Raw genomic sequence first — 21179 nt, 5'->3', positions numbered from 1 at the left:
TTAATTTGATTAAAATTGTGCTTTTTTTATCTACACCGTTCATTTTATAATGAACGGTGTAGATCGTGAACATGACCCCATCAAGTTCATTTTGAACTTGAGAGAATTCCAATCCATTATCATATTTTCACAAAGAATTTGACAAAAAACAATAAAGAAGTTAAATCTAAAAACTTTCAAAATTTAAATTATGCTGGAATTTAAAACCCTTGTGGTAGTAGTAGTAGAAAGTTTCCAACAAAATATGCAGTATGAAAGCAACATTGCATGATTATTACTGTCTTTTTGTGTAAAACAATATATTCTTTCACCTTTGCTATTTTCTTTTCGAGTAACAAGCTGAAGCAGTGCATCAAAAGCAAACATATATTGATTAAGAATTTAACTCAGAAAACAGGAGCAAACATATATTGATTAAGAATTTAAGTTGTTTTTTTTAGTATGGATCGAAATGAAAATTCAGCTCATTGTACCTAAAATCAAATGAAAAAAATTCATTCGTAGTTGTTTTTTCTTCTTCTCTGATTTAGAAATAAAGTGTACGTAAAAATAGAATTGAGCCGCAGTGATAATTAATTACTTTGAAAAAAAAAGTGTATTAGAACATTACAAGATAACTTTTTATCTCAGCTCTTTATCTAAATTACCAATCTTATTAAAAATAAAAATTGAAAGCCTTATAATTTTTATAAAAGATATATACATTTGATGGAAACATAATTAAATTTTAAATTGTGATTTACAAGAGATGTGGACAACTATTTGGGATAAAAAGAAGAGGAAAGTGGACTATGTTTTGAGACGGAGGGAATATTATACACAATTAAAATAGTATTTATTTCAAAATATAGTAATAATAATTATTTTTTTAGTATTATATTAAATAAATTTTAAACCTATTTAAATAATTAAATGGATTTAAACATGTCATTTTAAATGAGTTGACTTGTTAACACGTTTAGATAAACTTGTCGTATTGAGTAATCCATGTAATATTCGTGTCGTGTTTAAGTTTAAAATATCAAAATCAATTAGTAATTCGTGTTTGTGTTTGTGTCTAAACTGGTCTGATCCGTTTATGACCGGCAAACACGAATTGTCACGTCTATACACTATACAGGCCATACTTCGTTTCTAATTGACATATACACTGAATACACACAATACACAAGCCTTCTTTCAAAGTATAGTATCCACTTCATTTTCTAAAAAATAGGCCACTTGGTTTAAATAATTTTATCAGCTTTGATAAAAGTTTTATGTAGGTAAATTTTTCACCTTCTGCTATAAGCCTATAACTATTCAATCAGCTGGAATAGAATTTCTCAATTTACCAACACAGAGAATCCAATTTTCCAAATATACCCCTATAATAGTAATTTTCCCGCGCAACTGAAAGCAAAATAAAAATTATGAAATGGGAACCGTGAGATCAAAATGAAGACCCCACCATCATGATGTTGATGATACCTCCCCTTTCATTTCTTACTTTGTAGGTCCCCATATTTTATTCTCCCTCTACCCTCACTTTTCTATAGAACAAAGGATCAATTGGCCCCTGAACTTCAAGCAAACCATTCAAAATATCTTAAAATTGACAACATCATATCATTTCACCCCTCAGAGAAAAAGAGTGTAATATATTTAATTTAATCTGCCAATGACCTCCTAATTCATTTGATTAAGAGTGAGTTACAAAATCTTAGAAATTTAGGATTCAATCCCCCCATAAAGACATAGGGATGAAGATTTATTAAAAATTTATGAGAATTTATGAAAGGGTGTATTTGGTGAAGGCTATAAGTCAGAAGCGACGGCTACGACATCGTTCCGCCACGATGGTGAGTTTTGTAAGAAATGCATTCAGAATATAAACGGCGTAAATGGCGTGAATGACGTAAAAAGGTTGCACATATTTATAACCACCAGTATATATCATATGTTATAAATGTAATAGTATTTAGGGTTAATTATTATTATTCTCATATGGTTTGGTCGGAAATATTACTTCCTCTATGAGTTTTAAAAAATGAATATTTTTTCTCAAATTTGTATTTTCTTTAACTAAAATTTCACTCCACAAGGGGGTTTTACTTAGCTGAAACATAAAATTGAAGGGAAAAATAATTGTTTTTTAAAATCCATAAAAAATAATATTTCGGACCAAAACTCATGAGAGTAATAGTATTTAACTCTAATATTTATCTTGTATATTTATCTCTGTTAAAAAATATTTAATTTAATTTGACTAACCATTTAATTCTCACTATTATTCTAATTAAATCAATTAAACCTAATATACAACCAGAAAACGTCAGACCCTCCGCATTTTCACTGTCGACAAACGATATTTGGACTTTTAAAATTATAAAGATCATAATTGATTTTTAAAAATTATTAAGTGTTAATTTGAAAAATAGAATAAATATTAAGAGGTGTTTTTTAAAAAATTCCATTTTACAGTCGAAAGTATTTTTCACGCATGAGGGGGACCAGGGTTTTTTTGATGCGATTTTCCTACGTTTAGGGTATTTTTGATTCGATTCGTTTGACAATCATTCTTTTGATATTTAATGCTAAATTTAGGGGGTGAATTGGTCCTTTTTCCTTTTTTTTAATACATAAAAATATAAAATAATCTACCTGTCCTCCATTACTCGCAAATCAATGCTAGAGAAATTTCAAAATTTCAAATGTTTTCTTCTTTTTACAATCATTTTGTCCTCTTCTTCCCTCTCTGTCTATATATAATTCCCCTGCAAAATCCTTCAATACTTGGTCCTCAAATTTATTTTTTGCTAAAAAGCCCTTACTTCCATTACCATGAACCCAACGCCACCACTTCTACTTCTACTCCTCACTGTAATTTCTCTCCTCTCCGCCGTATCCGGGTGGCGCCCATGGCCCCACCTGAAACCCAACTCATCCGATCTTCTCTACGATGGGTCCAAAAAATACGAGGGCTCGTCTGAGTTCGTTCGCTTACGTTACCACATGGGTCCTGTCTTAACCGCAAACATAACCGTACACACAATCTGGTACGGCAGGTGGCAAAAATCTCAAAAGAAAATCATCCGTGAGTTTATCACGTCAATCTCCGCCGTTAACGCCCCCCACCCTTCCGTTTCCGGGTGGTGGAAGACCGTACAGCTCTACACTGACCAAACCGGAGCGAATATTTCCCGTACGGTTTTATTAGGTGAGGAAAAAAACGACCGGTTTTATTCTCATGGGAAATCGTTAACTAGGCTATCGATACAGTCTGTGATTAAAAGTGCGGTCACTGCTAAAACAAAGCCGTTGCCGGTTAATCCCAAAAGCGGGTTATATCTTTTGCTCACAGCTGATGACGTGTACGTTCAAGATTTTTGCGGTCAGGTATGCGGGTTCCACTATTTTACATTCCCGTCTATTGTCGGGTATACGCTGCCGTATGCTTGGGTTGGGAATAGTGCTAAGTTATGCCCAGGTGTGTGCGCTTATCCATTTGCCGCACCCAATTTTATTCCGGGTCTGAAACCGAAAAGGTCACCAAACGGCGACGTAGGGGTGGATGGGATGATAAGTGTGATTGGTCATGAAATAGCTGAGCTGGCGAGTAACCCGTTGGTGAATGCTTGGTATGCGGGTCAGGACCCGACTGCTCCGGTGGAGATAGCGGATTTGTGTGAGGGAATATATGGGACCGGTGGTGGTGGGTCTTACACTGGGCAGATGTTGGAGGGACTAGATGGTGCCACGTATAATATGAATGGAATCAGACGGAGGTATTTGGTCCAGTGGATATGGAATCATGTGGTTAATTATTGTACCGGACCTAATGCACTTGATCAGTAAAATATTTTTGTATTTTCGGGGTTTTGATTATAATTTTTTCTTTTAAATGGGGTTATTTTGGAATGTGGGGTTTTTGTTGGGGTTTTTGTCAAATAGTGCTTATTTGGCAAGGGGTGGGGTTTTGTTAAGGATGTTAAAAAAAATGAAAAAAGAAAAATCTGTGTAATAATATTTTCTTGGTTTACTGATTTTGTATACAAAATATCTAGTGATATTTTTTTTCCCGCGTTATTTAAAGGCAGTTAACAGTAGTTGATACCTAATTTTTATTAGATGAGCAAACCACTTATCCGGTGATAAAAAAAGATCCATTTAATCCAAATTGAACAAATCCAATTATTTACTTTTTAATTGAACTGATTAATCAATGATTTTAATTTTAATTTTAATTGGATTGAAGATTGTAAAAATATAAATTGGATCAATTAAATTAGTCTGTTAATTTAGTTAAATCGATAAAAATATAAAATTTATTTAGTTAAATTAGTTGGAATATTTAGTAGGAAGGTGGTAAAGTGTGAGTTTGATGTGAGTATTAAGATGCACCATGACACTCTTAATCCATATAGTTGTCAAGTTTTGGATGAATATGAGTAATGAATTATAGGTACATGCAATTATGAATCTCTATAGAACAATTTGAAGTGAATATGAGGGCTCCACACAGGTGCTTCCATATGATATGAGTTCATGGTACCAACTACCTTTTTAAAATTGGACTGAGTTCAACAAATTTTTAAAATTACTTGATCAAAATTGTAAAATGTATCAACAATTTATTAAAATAGTTAAATAGACTGCAATTATTTTCCCGATAATGGTATTATTTCATCTTGATGCAAACACATCCTTTAAAAATTACCAGATCTACTGAATATTCCGGCATCTCGACAATTTAAACGTCAACCACTTCTTTAAAAATCTATATATACAAAACATCAGAATAGGAGGAAACACTATGTGAATAGTAAATGCGAATTTTTAATATTTTTTAATGTTTAAAAGATAATGAAAAATAGAAAAAACTAGAAATGGATGAAAAAATATGTATGAAACCTATTCAATTTTTTTCTTACTATGGAGTGAATGGATGAACATAAAAAAATTATAAATTAGATTTTATTATATTATTTTTAACACAAAATAAAATAGAAATATTATTTTTTTATAATTAAAAAATATTTTTTCGTTCTCATTTTCTTTCCTCTTCAATTTTCAAATATAAAATAAAATATAATTGCATAGAACTCTCATATGTTCTTTTAATTTTAATTTAATTTAATTTAATATATATATATATATATATATATATATATATATATATATATATATATATATATATAAAACAAAAAATATATTAATTTATACGCTTCTAATATTTTTTAATTATTTTGCAAAATATTTAAATCAAATAAATATAGTATCCCATGTTCATTTGAATATGGGCTTACTTAAATTTATTTCGAAGTAAATATTATCATATTTTTTAACACATAAAACTAGAATATTTACTTTTTTTATAATTAAATATATTTTTCCCATTTCTTTCTCTCGTCATTTTTTTCCAAATAAAAAGTAAGATATAATTGCATGGAATCCTCATATATTCTTTTAATTTGAATTTAATATTTACAATATATATATATATATATATATATATATATATATATACACGCTTCTAATATACATTTTTAATTTTTTACAAAATATTTAAATAAAATAAATATAACATGTCATATTCATTTAAATACTAACTGATTTGAATTCACCTCGAAATAAATACTATGTTGATCCTTGATTAAATCAAGATTGTTTCGCGTTTATTCTAATTTCATATTCAAGTTCTTTGACGAATCGAGATTGTGATCGGTTTCATTGAAGTATATTGAAAAATATAGTAAGATGGAGATGGAAGTTCTAAGATAAAATTGGCGTTCAAAAATTCTTCCTACTTAAATTTAATTGATTATTATTGCATCTTTAAAATCTCATCTTTCGATTTTTATTTATTGTTTCATTTTTTTAAGTAGATCAACTGTTAACTTAAGATTTCTTTAGATTATATCAATTAATTTTACAATGTATTTTAACGTCTATTTTTGGAGAAACAAACTGATGTAAAAAATTATTTAAAAAAGAACACAAGAAACTGATGTAGTAAAAAAACTGTAGGTTTGCATTGTAGTTAGATAAAACTTGATTGACATGAATAATAAGCAGCCAAAATGTTTTAATTGGGCTGCCAAAACGCCTGCAATGTTGATGTGGACGCCGAGGCTTATCTAACAATTTTCCATGAAAAAATAAAACAATCAACGAAACACAAGTCATTTTCAACACAAGCTGTGCACAGTGAACACTCCCACTATGTTTATATCACAAGCTAGTAGAGTATCTAAAGGGGCCCATTTTGTTTTTTTAATACTTTTCACTCTTTGGCAATTGTATAATGCTACTTCTGTGGGGATTTGTGACATAAACTCATGATTTTATTTATTTATTTTTAAAGCAAGAAAAAAATTTCATATTAGCTCAAAACAAAAGTCTATAATTTACAAGTGTAAGTTTGGAAAAAAAATTGATGACCTAACTCATAACAGAATGTCTATACTAAACTATAAGCCTTTTGATTGCAAATCGCTTTATAAATTTTAAAAAATTAATTCATTAATTATGTTTAATCTTAAATAAAAAGACTCGTAATAGAAAAGCACGAAGCATCACCAAAATTCTTGAATTAGTAAGAGTCAATAACATGCAAGCACAATCCATCACAAAAAAAAAACTCGAATGAACTATAATTAATTACATAAAAAAACATGGTATCACCATAATAATAATTTTTTTATCAAATTTGGAAAATAAGTACACCATCAAAAGAAACACACCACAATTAAAACCCACACCCTATAAAGAATTTTTATATATACAAGCGAATAAATGGTGAAAGTCCGACCAAAAACCGACAATCACTGTTTCCCATCAAAACAAAACTTACGGTGAAGTATGACAAAGAAACAAGGGAAAGTTAAAGAAATATCCAAAAAACAATTTTTTTTATAAAAATACGTACTTCCATAAAAATTTACATTAATATCTAGACAGTTTTTAAAAATACGTAACATATTTTACTTTTTACGTACCGTATCAGATGTGTATTGATAATGTATCAAATGTGTATAAAATATATATTTTATAGTAAAATAAGTACGTAAAATGTGTAAATTGTTTTAACTTTTAGGTAAAATTGAATTTTCTGATTTAGTACGTATTTTTGAAAATTAAGTAATTTTTTGTGATAGTTTTATAATTTCCCAAGAAATAATAGAGAAAAATATTTTTCTCTGTAGGAAAGAAAGAAGAGCACCGCTAACCTAAATCTATTTGATATTATAATTCAAATTTAGAATAACGTAAAAATTAATAAATTTAGTAAAAATAATTTGAAAATAATAATTTATGAATTTCTTCATTAATCATTCAATTCAAACTGTAAATATAATTTTTCTTAATATTTTAATGCTTTTATAAATGTTGTTTTCCTTGAAAGTGGCAATACTTGACATGTACTCGAAAATTGAAAAGACATATAGGAATGGCGAAGAGAAGTGAATGGCAAGTTTTATGTGCTTCTCTAAGAGCCTTCGTGCTTGATTACAATTTACAACCTTGTTGTTATGCTGGAAAGTGGAAGATACCATCTTGTAATCTTTAGGCCATATCACAAATAAGACATTAAATTATACAATTACAATCTGTCATTTGTTTTTATTTCACATCTACAATTTGTTGATACATCAAAAATAAATTTCAATTTTTTGGCACAAGAAATTATCAATTTTATTGAACAAATCATCTTATAATATAAGCTCTTGATTCAATGATTTTTTGGAGACATCATGAAAAGAAAATGTTAAAAGAAACCAATCTTATAGGCAAATGAATGCTTGTTGTAATTATTTTTTCAAAAAGGGACAGTAAAACACTCGATTTAATAAAAGACATGCAAAACCCTAGAAAAACACTGTTTGTTTGATTTGAAAATGTCTATACATAGACAAAAAAGTATACTAGTGGCAGATTTTAATTATATATCCATGTCAAAAATGACGTAATCTGTTTTGGTATGGAAACTATATAAGGCATGGTGATGGAGGGAATAAATGAATTAATTAACCTTAAATATTTGACTAATCAAATCTAATTAGAATATACCTTCCTAGTTATACTTCAAATCATGACTTAAGCTTCACTCATTTGTGATACCGACCTAATAATATTCGAACTCCAAGCATCGCCTAACGAATGCTATGCTCGCCCAACGAGCCTCCAAATCTCCCATCGCTCATATCTATCTCGGGCGGACTCATCCCGGTCTGCCATCTAGGCGACCTCATCCACTCCGTTCCCTGACACCCACTACCCGGGATAATCGGAAACGTGCCTTCACCATTATCAATAATCGTGGGGCAAACCCACGATTTACCAGATAACCACCGCCTTAAACTCATTATAAAAGGAAGCCACCGAACGCTGAGAAGGGTAAGCAGAAATCAGACTTAAATACTCTTACATTCATTTACCTACCAAAAAACCCTCTCTGACTTAAGCATCGGAGTGGCTTTCAGGCTGAGCAAGCCTGAGGTCCTTTGAGCTTATATTTGTTACTTGTGCAGGAAAAATAGTACAGGCGACCCCTTAAAGATCGACTTGTATCATTTGGTGCGGTGAACGTGGAACTTATTAGTTTCGTCGTTCCTTTTAGATACTTTTCAGAATTTGCTTTTTCAAGAATGGATCCCCCACAAGATAATACTCTACCAGCTACCAACCGAGAAGACAGGGAAACAGAACCACCGGCCCTAAATCTGTTTCCCCCAACCAGCGAAGAAGGAGAAACCAGCGACCCCCTGGCGATAAGACAGACGATGCCTCCGATAGCCATAGCACCAGATGAAGGGCCAATCAACAACCAAGCAATGTTCAAGGCTTTCCTAGAAATCACCAGTCTACTCAAAGATATCAAACAGAGTATCTCGTTAAAATCGCCAGAACAGGGATCAGCGAAATCACCAGTACAGAAGTCAACGTCAACCATGGACAAGGGAAAAGAACCAATGCGAGAGGAAGATGCCCCTGAAAATTCCGCAAGGAAACAAAATGCCCCCATCATAATTCCAGACGAAGAACGTTGGATGGATGAACAACACACCCTCAAAGGCGGAGAAGAGCATCTGGAGGAAAAAGTCCGCCAAGTCATGAGCAGGCTTGGAATAAGATGTGAAGACGTGGACATCTCTCTTCGAAGTGACTCACCACTCGCAGATTTCATCATCTCTCACGAGTTCCCTACAAAGTTCAGATACCCCCCAAATTTGGAGTCGTACGATGGAACAGGCTGTCCCAAGAGCCATATTCACAAATTCCAAGCGGTGATCAATGTTCAGACAAACTTGGATCACGTACTATGTAAACTTTTTCCTACTACCTTAAAAGGTCTGGCGCAGGAATGGTACCAGAGTTTAAAGCCAGGATCAGTACTGACGTTCAAACAATTCTCAGGACTTTTTCAGGCTAGATTCGTAGCATGCATCCCTCAAAAGAAGCTATCCACAGATCTGCTGGCCATCATGCAATGGGAAGGAGAGACACTCAGGAAGTACGTAGAAAGATTCAATAAGGAGGCGATGCAGATAGAAGACCTGAGCCAGGAGATCGCCTACACAGCATTACTCAATGGAACTACCAACTCCGACCTACGAAAGGAATTATTGGCTAAATCACCAAAATCATTTACCACACTGATGACCATCGCACATACACAGATCAGGGTGGATGATGGCCAGAGAGAAATAGAGAATCGCCTCGGACGGGTAGAAGAACGAACGTTTGCAGAAAGAAGAAATGGGGACAGATCGCCCATAGGAAAGAGGTTCGGAGAAAAAGGCAATGACCATTTCAGAAACAAAAGGAAAAAAGACGAAGATAGGCGATATACGCCCCTGAACACAACCAGAACCAACGTACTGTTTTGGGTAAAAGACAGCCGAGAGAAGGTCAGATGGCCAAGGAAGATGAACGTTGCATCAGCCAGCAAAAGAGACAATAGCAAATACTGTGAATTTCACAGAGACAACGGCCACACCACAGATGAATGCTGGCACCTGAAGGAGGAGATAGAGAAATTGATAGAAAGGGGATCCCTTTCCCAGTTCGTAAAAAGGGACACCGAAGCCAGAGAGACAGAATCAGAAAGAAAGAAAGAGCGGAAAGAAGAAATCGCCAGAAGACCCAGACCAGAGCCAGCAGGCGTGGTTAATGTAATAATGGGCGGATCGACCGGAGGAGACAGCAATACTACAAGGAAGAAAGCTGCAAGAACAGTCTACTCGGTTAGCCCAGGTGCACCGAATGCTAAGAAATTCAGAAGCGTATCTTTTTCGGAGGTCGATAGTCATGGCTTATCAGTCCCCCATGAGGACGCCCTAGTTGTCAAGGGGCGACTCAACAATTTCGAGGTATCTCGGATGCTCGTAGACACGGGAAGTTCGGTAAACATGATCACGATGGAGGTGTTCGGCAGAATTGGGCTCAAGAAAGAAAATTTGACACATATTACTACTCCACTAGTGGGACTAGGAGGCAAATCTGTACAGGTGGAAGGATCACTGGAGATAAACATCCAACTGGGGGATGGAGAGATCTACAAAGAGATCCGAGCAGAATTCATGGTGGTCAATATGGATTTCGCATACAATGCAATTCTCGGAAGGCCACTCTTGCACGATACATGCGCATCCATTTGCATGAGGTACCTACTGATGAAAATCCCAACCAGAGAAGGCGATGCCGAAGTCAGAGGATGCCAAAAGTCAGCCAGAGAAGCATACTTTACAGCTCTCAGGAAGGTACATATAACCTTGCCAGTACTAACAATGGAACCTCCAGAGAAGAAGGAAAGGGCGGAGCATTATGGGCGAACTGAGAAAATCGAATTATCCCCAGGAAAGGAGATAGAAGTGGGAGATGAGCTGGAAGAAAAAATCAGACGATCTCTGACCGAAAACCTCAGATCGCTTGGAGACTCCTTTGCCTGGACAACAGACGAATTGATCGGAGTAGACCCGGACGTCATATGTCATCGGTTAAACATAGCGACCGACGCGAAGGCAGTGATACAAAAGAAGAGAAGGCACTCGCCCGAAAAACAACTCGCCATCGCAGAAGAGATCGCCCGGTTAAAAGCAGCAAACGTGATCAAAGACGCCTATTACCCCAAGTGGGTAGCAAATGTGGTGATGGTAAAAAAGTCCAATGGCACTTACCGAATGTGCGTGGACTTCACAGATCTGAATAAAGCATGTCCCAAAGATAGTTTCCCACTTCCACACATTGATCAGTTAGTAGACTCCACAGCAGGTCACGCCCTCTACACATTCCTAGATGCCAAGGCGGGATATCACCAGATACCCATGGCACCTGAAGATCAGGAGAAGACGGCCTTCATAACGGACCAGGGATTATTTTGTTACAAGATGATGCCCTTCGGTTTGAAGAACGCAGGAGCCACATATCAGCGGCTGGTGAACTCAATATTCAGAGATCAGATAGGAAAACACATGGAAGTTTATGTGGATGACATGATTATCAAGAGCATCCGAGCTGAAGACCACCCAACAGATGTGAAGATAGTCCTGGAGACGTTAAAGAGATACCAGCTAAAACTCAATCCGGAAAAGTGCGTATTCGGAGTACCGGCAGGCAAGTTCTTGGGGTACATGGTCTCTCAGAGGGGTATCGAGGCTAACCCAGATAAAATCGAAGCGGTCTTAAAAATGACACCGCCACGGAGCATACATGAAGTCCAGAAGCTCAACGGCCGGATCACTGCTCTAGGTCGGTTCATGTCCTGCTCGGCAAAACGATGCCTGCCTTTCTTCAAAACCCTGAAACAGATCAAGAACTTCACATGGACCGCAGAATGCCAGCAGGCGTTTGAAGAATTGAAAAGCTTCCTATCCTCGCCCCCACTGTTGGCGAGACCGGATCCGGGCGACGTGTTATATTTATACATCTCTTGCTCTGACGAAACAATAGCAGCAGTATTGGTGTCGGAAAAAGGAGGCGAACAATACCCGATCTACTATATTAGCAAAGTACTCAGAGATGCGGAGCTGAGATACCCGAAGTTGGAGAAGCTGGCGCTATGCGTATACACCGCCACCATCAAGCTCCGACATTACTTCGAAGGACACCAAGTCATTGTACGGACCGACCAACCACTACGAAAAATCCTCCAGAAGGCAGAAACAAGTGGACGCATAGCAGAATGGGCCGTCAAAATAGGAAGTCTGGGCGTTATCTATGAAGCTCGGAAAGCACTGAAAGCACAAGCACTAGCCGACTTCTTCGCTGAACTAACATTCAAAGAACCCATGGAGGACAAAACGACTCCCTGGGAGATGCACGTCGATGGAGCAGTTTGCGGAGAAGGAGCAGGCATCGGAGTCGTGCTCAAAGGACCAGGAAAAATCCAAATGGAATACTCAGCAAGACTCGAGTTTCCAGCCTCCAACAACGTTGCGGAATATGAGGCGCTGATAACAGGGTTGCAACTATGCGAAGAGCTCAACATCTCCGAAGTCCAGATCTGCAGTGATTCACAACTGGTCGTGAACCAAGTCTCGGGGAACTTCGAGGTAAAGGAAGCTACATTGAAGAAGTACGCCAAGCAGGCCAAAACCTTCTTTGCCAATAATGGGCGATCCTGGTCGCTACAGCAAATACCCAGAGCAATGAATGGAAGATCCGACGAATTGGCAAAGTGGGCAGCAACGAAGAATTACGACCCAATGAGAAACATTCCTCATGAAATCAAACGACAACCTAGCTTTCAAGAAGAAGTTGAAGAAGGCGAAGTACTGATGGTAGAAGGGGAAGAAACCTGGATGTCCCCCCTCACAGCATACCTGGCTAATGGAATACTCCCCGAGGATAAGAAGGAAGCCAAAAGGATAGTGATACTTTCATCAAAGTTCGGAATATACAACGGCCAGCTGTACAAACGGTCATTCACCCATCCCTGGCTAAGATGTGTGAACAAAGAAGAAGGGGAGTACATCATGAAAGAATTACATGAGGGGACCTGCGGAGCACATGACGGAGCATCAACACTGGTCAGGAAAGCACTACTACAAGGCTATTATTGGCCCACGATGAAAGAACAAGCTACAACGCTAGTAAGGGGATGCTGGCCTTGCCAGCAACATGCCTTGGTACCAAGAAAGCAAGCTTCAGAAATGAAACCCATCGGCAGTGCATGGCCGTTCGCCCAGTGGGGTATGGACATCCTGGGACCTCTCCCTTTGGCGACAGGACAACGGAAGTTCCTAGTAGTGGCAATCGACCACTTCACCAAATGGATAGAAGCGGAACCACTGGCAAAAATCACACAACAACGCATAACTAACTTTTTCTTTAGATCTATCTTGTGCAGGTTTGGAATACCGAAGGTGCTGATCACAGACAACGGAAAGCAGTTCGACTCAGCAAAGTTTAGAAAGTTTTGTGCCGAGTATCAAATCGACCTAAGGTTCACTTCGGTTTACCATCCACAATCGAATGGGCAAACCGAAGTGGCCAACAGAATCCTACTGGCCGGACTAAAAAGAAGACTAGACGAGTGCAAAGGAAGATGGGTAGAAGAACTCTACAGTGTCCTATGGAATTACCGTACCACCCCTAGAGAATCAACGGGCGAAACACCATTCGCCCTAGCCTATGGAACGGAGGCTGTAATCCCTGTAGAGATCGGCGCACCCACGCCAAGGACAGAAGACAACCAGCTAAACCTAGAAGAAAACGAAGAAGAGCTCAGGAACAATCTAGATCTCCTGGTTGAAAAAATCAACAGATCAGACATCAGGATGGAAGCCTACAGACAAAAGATGGCCAAACATTTCAACAGCCATGTAAAGAAAAGAAAATTCAAACTAGGCGACCTAGTCATGCGAAAAACCGAAGTCAAAAAAGGAGAAGCAGGAAGTGGAAAACTGCAGCCAAACTGGGAAGGACCTTACACCATCAGCGAGGTCATCAAAGAAGGAACATTTAAACTCACCAACTCCATGGGAAGAATCATACCAAGGACATGGAACGCCAACAACTTGAGGAAAATTTAGTCACAATGGGTCGCCATCAGACATGATTAGTTATTCCTTAAGAAGTAGTATAATTAGTCAAGCAGTGTTCAGTTTCAATATTGTATTTCAATTCCTCCAAGTGATGTTTAATCACAGCATTATTTCAATTTCTACAAGTGATATTTCATCACATTACTGTATTTGAATTTATGCAAGTATTTTAATTTACCCTTGCTCGGACAAGGAATTTCCACAGATATCATCTCTTTACCATAGTTGTTGATTACTTAAAATATTTCCAAAGAGGAGAACTGACGAGTTCATTCCCCAAAAAGGAAAATACACAGTCGAAATATATATATCGCCTAAAATAAAGAGAACATAGAAGCTAACTGTCTCAAAAAAAAAAAAAAAAAAGAGATATATATTAAAAAGAGGGCAAATGCCCCTCATGAAATTACAAAGGAAAATAAAATTCCTAACAAAAGAAAAGATACAAATGTACAAAGTGCACAACAAAAAAAAAAAGGGGAATCTAAAGCTTGATGATCTCTGGCTCAACCTTCTCCGGGGCAGCCTCCTTGTTCCCCTCCAAGGTATTGGGGACAGATAGCCCCTCCTGCGAATCCCGCCTGGCTGAAGAAGAAGCATCGACATGAATGTTGCCAGAACGGGTGGGAGAAGGGACATCGGCAAGACTAAGAGGATCGGACCCTGGAAGGATAGACTCCAGGTCAGAAGGCCGATCCAATAAGTCCAGAGCAGCAAAAGGCCGCTCCGAAGATATAAGCAAGCCGAAGTCCTTCTCCTCAGGACTACCCCCCAAACCGGGAACAAGAGGCTTCTCGCCAACCTTGGCAGGTCCCTGGACCCCTTGGGCAGACTGTTCGGCAACCTCAGCAGCACCTCCACCATCTTCAGACTTGATGGAGACAAACAAGTCTTGGGGAGAATCTGGCTCACTCTCACTGTTAACCCCCTCGGGAAAGCCATATAAGAATTCAACGTCCCCATCAGGATGACGCTCCAAGTAGGTACCCACGATGGCTTCAGTGAAGTCAGTCAGATCATTGGCTAGCTGGGCGGTGTTACGGCGACGCCTCTCCTTCTCACGAATCAGCCTGCCTCGCTTCAAATAAAGCCTCTTCTCAGCAACTGAGACTTTATCGTTAAGGGCCGTGACGGTGGTATCGAACTCCTTCTTGAGATCGTCATAATCAGTGCTTTTCAACACCACCTCTGCCGCCAGATTTTTATTTTCCTTCTTAAGGCGGGCGACCTCCTCAGACAGCACCCGCTGCTGCTTCACAGCACTCTCCCTCTCCCTGGATAATCTATCAACATCAGCACGAAGAGAGTCCAGTTTCTGAGTACACCCGCCATGTTCGCTGCGAAGGGAGTCATACTTTCCCTTCAACAGCTTGTACTCCGTCTTCAACTTCACCTGCCTCTCATCGTCGTTAAGACGGTTGGAGCGGTATTGACGGATGGCATAGGCAACCTAAACATAAAATAAAACTGAGTTAGAAAATAACCATCACGGGAAGAAGAAGGCAAAATGCTAAAGATAGAAAATTCAAACCTTTGCCAGGTTGGAAAAACAATCGTCCATCAGTGCGTGGTCCGGCCTCTTCAAATAATAGTCAACGTCCGAAGGGCAGCAGGAACCCCGGAAGATGTCATGGGCAACGGCAGGACAACGTACAGTGGCATCGGCCCCATACTTCTGAAGGAGCAGGTCGACCTGAGTCACCATCACATCCCTCTTAGGCCTTTTCATCGAAGGTCCCTCCCCCTCAGTATCTTCGCCCCCTGAAGAAGGAGCTCGCCTTTTGCTACCGGTCGAAGCAGCCGGGGCAGTTTGGGGAGCCGGAGGAAGGGGTCGGGAAAGCTTCTCCTTCGCAGGAACCTCCATCTTATCCTTCCCCTTACCAGTGTAAGAGGGAACAGCAGGAGGAGGAGGGCCAGTGACAGGTTCCTTTATCTGGAAACCCGGTAGCACCACCCTAGGAGTGGGAGCAGAATCATCACCCTTCTGAGAAGAAGGTGGCTTGCCTCCAGCCGTGGAAGGAACATCGCCTCCTTTCTTAGCAGGCGCCTTCTTAGCCTCAGAAGACGGCTTGGGATCAGCTTGGGGAAGGGCCTCCCTCTCTCGAGCCTCTCGACGAGCTCTCCTGTCCTCCATGACCTTCTGCTGAAGTTCCTTGAAGTTCGGCACTGAAAAGTCAAAGGAAAGAAAATTCAAAAAAACGCTTCACAAAAATTAAAAGGGAATAAAAACTTCATGGTACAAACAAGGTACCAGAAGGACTAAGAGGCATAGAAGAAATATTAAGAGGGGAAGAAAGCAGTGGTTCGCCCATATCAGGGAACTCGTCTCCATTATCGGGCGATGTCTCCCTCTTGTCCTCACTCTTCTTCCTCTTTCCCCCTTTTTCACCCTGCACTCTCTTATTTCTCTTGGAGGCGACACTTTGGTCCCAGCCGAAATAGGAATTTATCAGATTCACTACGTGCACCTTAGCGCCACCTCGAAGCAGACGCAACGTCTCTTTATCAACCTCGCTCAGGTTCGCCTTTTCCAACTTAAGGGGCCCTTCCACAAAAACATTCGGAATGGAGCCCCAACCCCCTTCCTTCTTGGCGATGACGAAGTTACCTTTCCACCGCTTCAAAGAATTGGGAAGGCCAGTGAAGGGAGATCTCCCGGGTTGCAAGTAGAAGAACTCGTCGCTTTTCTTCCTCCCCAGAGAATAGATCGCCCTAACAATCTCGTAGCCCACCTGTCTCTTCAGTTGGAGACCACGAATAAAAACTCCGGTCAAGTGACGGTGGGCATTAGGATGGAGTTGACCCAAGGGGATCTTAAAATTATCGAACACTTCTTGGGTAAAGAGGTCGAGTGGTAGCCTCAAACCCGCCTCAAAATCGTCAACAAAAAGCAACTGTTCATCATCCTTCAAGACCTGGCTAACAGCCGAACCCTCAGATGGAATCCGAAGGCTGATGAAGGGGGGAATTTCGTACCTCGCCCTAATCCAAACTAGGGCTTCTTGACCCAGATTGATAGGCCACTCAGACAAGGGCTTTTTCTTACTAGAAGATGTCCCAGAGGAGACTTTACGTCTTTTAAAAACAAAATCCTCCTCGTCTCCTTCGTCATCACCCAGTTCACCATCTCCACCCTCATCTCCACCAACGTCCTCAAGGGGAACCTCGCCCTCTGGCCCTCTGTCATCAACACCCTCCTCACTATCAGGGATCACCTTCTGAGACAACCCTTCCTCGTCAGATGACAACTCAACAAGGGTGGCAAGAGGAGCAGGGTAAGTAGGGTCACTGGCAGAACTCTCAGAAGAAGAGGAAGAAGAAGGGGAAGACATTGAAATCCTTAATGTAGACATCCTAAGAATATACTATCTGAAGGCAAACAAGAAGAAGGAAACAAGAAGACAAACAAAAATAGCTAAACCACTTACTGATTAAAAGAGAAAGTCTGGTGCTATGTAACTCGAAGAAAACCTGGCTGGAGAAATACGTCAACAGAAATACAGAATCAAAGAGAAAATTAACAGAAAAGCAGAGAGAAAAATTAAGAGTAAAAAACTTTTAATTAAAGAATATGTACCTCTTTTATACACTCGAATGCCTGACAGCAGGAAACTCCTCGAAATAATCAATGGAAAACCAAAAGTCGCGTTCTTTTATAGTCAAAAAACGCTTCAGATTCGTAACCGTTGCAGGAAACGTTTGAAATTCAAGTTGTTTCGAAAATTTCGGAAATTCGAATTTTGAAAATTGGCGCTTCAAGTCTTTGACTTAGCAAGATTATAAGGGGGGGACATCTGATACCGACCTAATAATATTCGAACTCCAAGCATCGCCTAACGAATGCTATGCTCGCCCAACGAGCCTCCAAATCTCCCATCGCCCATATCTATCTCGGGCGGACTCATCCCGGTCTGCCATCTAGGCGACCTCATCCACTCCGTTCCCTGACACCCACTACCCGGGATAATCGGAAACGTGCCTTCACCATTATCAATAATCGTGGGGCAAACCCACGATTTACCAGATAACCACCGCCTTAAACTCATTATAAAAGGAAGCCACCGAACGCTGAGAAGGGTAAGCAGAAATCAGACTTAAATACTCTTACATTCATTTACCTACCAAAAAACCCTCTCTGACTTAAGCATCGGAGTGGCTTTCAGGCTGAGCAAGCCTGAGGTCCTTTGAGCTTATATTTGTTACTTGTGCAGGAAAAATAGTACAGGCGACCCCTTAAAGATCGACTTGTATCAATTTGGGAAACAGCTGGTGCCTATAGTGGCAAGCTTCTTTCAAGTGGTATATAATTACAAACTTATAGTATATAGTTTTTAATAGTTAATGGACATTATTATATCTTTTTCATGGATACGTTTATTATTTTTTATTATTAATATTTGTCAAAAAATGCGTTACTTGGACTCTTTTTGGAACTACTCATTTTAGAGTAGGTAAGAATAATAAAATAATGAGGCACTTTTGCTTTGTCTTAATCAATGAATAATAAATAAACAAAACAAAAGCTATATAGTATCAGTTTTTTGAAACATAGTATTAAAAATACTCAATTAGAGTTGAAGAATCGGTGGAAAAGTGGCAGCGGCGCCTGAAAATCGTTCTTTTTGACTTGCACAAAGTAGAAATATATAGGTTATTTAATTGGTGCATTAAAATGAAGAGGCTGATTATTTTATTGTAGAGATTAAATGAAGCAGAAACCCTAATATTCATTAGATATTTGAAGTGTATAACACAAGCAACTTATCTTATCTTCTCCATTTATGCTACTAAATACGAATTCGGTTTGGCTTTAACTGTGACTTCATGTCCACAGAAAAGTGGCAATAAGAATGAAGTAGCTGTTGCTAGCTAGCTCAAGATTCTTTCTTGTTAGCTTTTGTCTCTCTTCGCCGATTTTGCTTTTCTTCCTCAAGTTCTATGCGATTACGGAACTATATACGCCTTTTAGAGAGCGGTTATTACCGTTTTATTGGTTATATTTTGGTAACTGAATTTCATTTCTACAACGGAAAATTACGATAACAATTCAGCCAAAAATTATTTGTGACAACAGACCGTTTAATAATTACACAATTTTTTGCTGCCACATGTAAATAGACTTTTTACAAAACGGTTACCATCGTTTTATTTATTATATTTTGGCAACTGAACTTATATTTTACATCGATGAAAGATTATTATAGCAATTAAATTACTTATGTGGCAATAAACACGTCAGACAGTAACATAGTTTTCCTGCCACAATAATTTTTACTAGGATTACTACAATTTTAACCTAGAAAGAACATGTCATTATCAATCGCATTGTAAAGGAAGTGATATAATCAAGATTTATTTAAGTGAAACAGTGAAAATTTGACTATGTTATTAAGATATAAGTAAAAGGATAAATGTTTGTTGAATTAACCAATGAAAGAACGCAAATGGTTAAGAAAGAATAAAGGGTAACAAAGAGTTGGTGAAGATTGATTAGCATTAAAAAGGGAAGATCTCAAAGGAGGAGAAGCAATAATTAAAAAAAGGGGACCTCAAGTATATGTAGATAATGTCACCTAATTGTCACACAATTTTGATGAATTGACAGTAAAGAGTTTGCTACAAAATTCAATTGTTCATTTCCAAATCTCAAACCAACTGTTGATATGCTGTAAAACTAAATGATTCTGTGGTCCAAAAGATGCCTTGGGAGTTGGGACAAACGGATTAAGGGTGTGCATTCGATAAGAACCAAACTAAAAACCCTATTTTTTAAATGTCGAACCAAAATAAACTGAATTTATTCAGTTTGATTTGATTTTTGTACATCCTACCAGGGATCGTATAACTTATGGGAAAAACAGGAATCAAATTACGAACATGATGACTATGGTGTAAATAACCATAACCAGTCATTCAGTATTGAAGATATATACTCTATATAATGTAGATAAGGTTTCAATTGCACTAACTGTTGTAAGAATCTAGTACTACAAGATAATATTCAATGAGACTAGCTATATTACATGCAATAATCATGATCATTAGATACTTAAATCTACCAAGCAAAGTATATTTGCTTGTAGAACTGAGCTTGCAGCTTAATTCCCTTGACAGTCTTTAGAAAGGTGCCAAATATTTCACAAATATGTTGATTGGCAGACCAAGTTAAGCAAAATAAGCATATTAACAATGCCACAAAACGCAAACTCGAAGATAAACTCAGCAATCTGGGCCGGGCCTTGGCGGGTTATGGCGCTATGTTATATGGCAACTGCCTTCTATATCTATTATTCCAGTGCACCATAACCATTTTTGATAAGAAGCATGACATATTTTCCAAAAACAAACATACAGAATGGACCAAGAAATATTGCTAACTATATGAAAATAGTATCCTATAAACGTTTGCTTCTCGACAATGCCACCCCACATTTCTCTGTTAATTATACAATAATGTAATATGCCGTACAACATAAACAGAACATACCTGGCTTAATGGCATCCAAGTTATCTTCAAGCTGATGAAAACCCACGGCCTCGCTAAAGTAAGTGGCTCTCAAAGCATCATAAATAATTTACAAAAACTCTTTGGTTCAGCATTAACTTTGGTTAGTGGCTGCTTAGCCTTTTAGCTTTCAAGATAGCTAGAGACCTAGCAGCAGTTGCAGCTGGTAGTCTCACAATGCTTTGCACAAGTGCTATTCGTGAAAAGCGACAATAAGGTTCTTAAAAACGTTTTGCCTCTCAATTCACTTCTATGAGCCATCACAACAGATAACTCAAGAAGCGTAGACTTCCTCACTGTATCCTAATCAAATTCCCCTTTTGTCATTTTCAGGAAACTAGGCATATAAAATAAATCTAACCCAATGAACTATAGAATATCAGAGGATATGATCAATGGATAAATGTATAATCTTTTCATATTCTATGAGCACGAGCCAGCAAGAAAATTTAATAAAAGACGAGAGCAAAAAATCATCTTGCACTACTAATGCAAGCATATCATGTTAAAATGTGTAGCTTAATAAAAGAATAAAAAAGCATTTGATGTTGATGATGTCTTACCAGAAAGTCTAATTGGAGTGACATATGGGGATTAAATGGATAGCTTGTATCTTCTAAATACACACACGTGCCTGCTTCATT

At 38.1% G+C, this 21179-nt stretch overlaps 2 protein-coding genes across 2 annotated transcripts; both read left to right on the top strand.

The window, feature by feature from the left end:
• Positions 1 to 2744: 2744 nt before the first annotated feature.
• Positions 2745 to 4068, top strand: LOC126674707 (protein EXORDIUM-like 3). Its single transcript, XM_050369194.2, has one exon. It carries the CDS (start codon positions 2824 to 2826, stop codon positions 3835 to 3837), a length of 1014 nt encoding a protein of 337 aa, XP_050225151.1. The 5' UTR covers positions 2745 to 2823; the 3' UTR covers positions 3838 to 4068.
• Positions 4069 to 8630: 4562 nt separating this feature from the next.
• Positions 8631 to 14018, top strand: LOC126672959 (uncharacterized). Its single transcript, XM_050366904.1, has 2 exons — positions 8631 to 13277; positions 13377 to 14018. The coding sequence occupies exons 1-2, from the start codon at positions 8631 to 8633 to the stop codon at positions 14016 to 14018; spliced, it is 5289 nt and encodes a 1762-aa protein (XP_050222861.1).
• The last annotated feature ends 7161 nt before the right edge of the window (positions 14019 to 21179 follow it).

The sequence above is a fragment of the Mercurialis annua genome, linkage group LG3, assembly GCF_937616625.2.
Source record: "Mercurialis annua linkage group LG3, ddMerAnnu1.2, whole genome shotgun sequence".
NCBI lineage: Eukaryota > Viridiplantae > Streptophyta > Magnoliopsida > Malpighiales > Euphorbiaceae > Mercurialis > Mercurialis annua.
The sequence above is the reverse complement of the archived record's forward strand: the minus strand, read 5'-3'. Positions and strand labels throughout refer to the sequence as shown.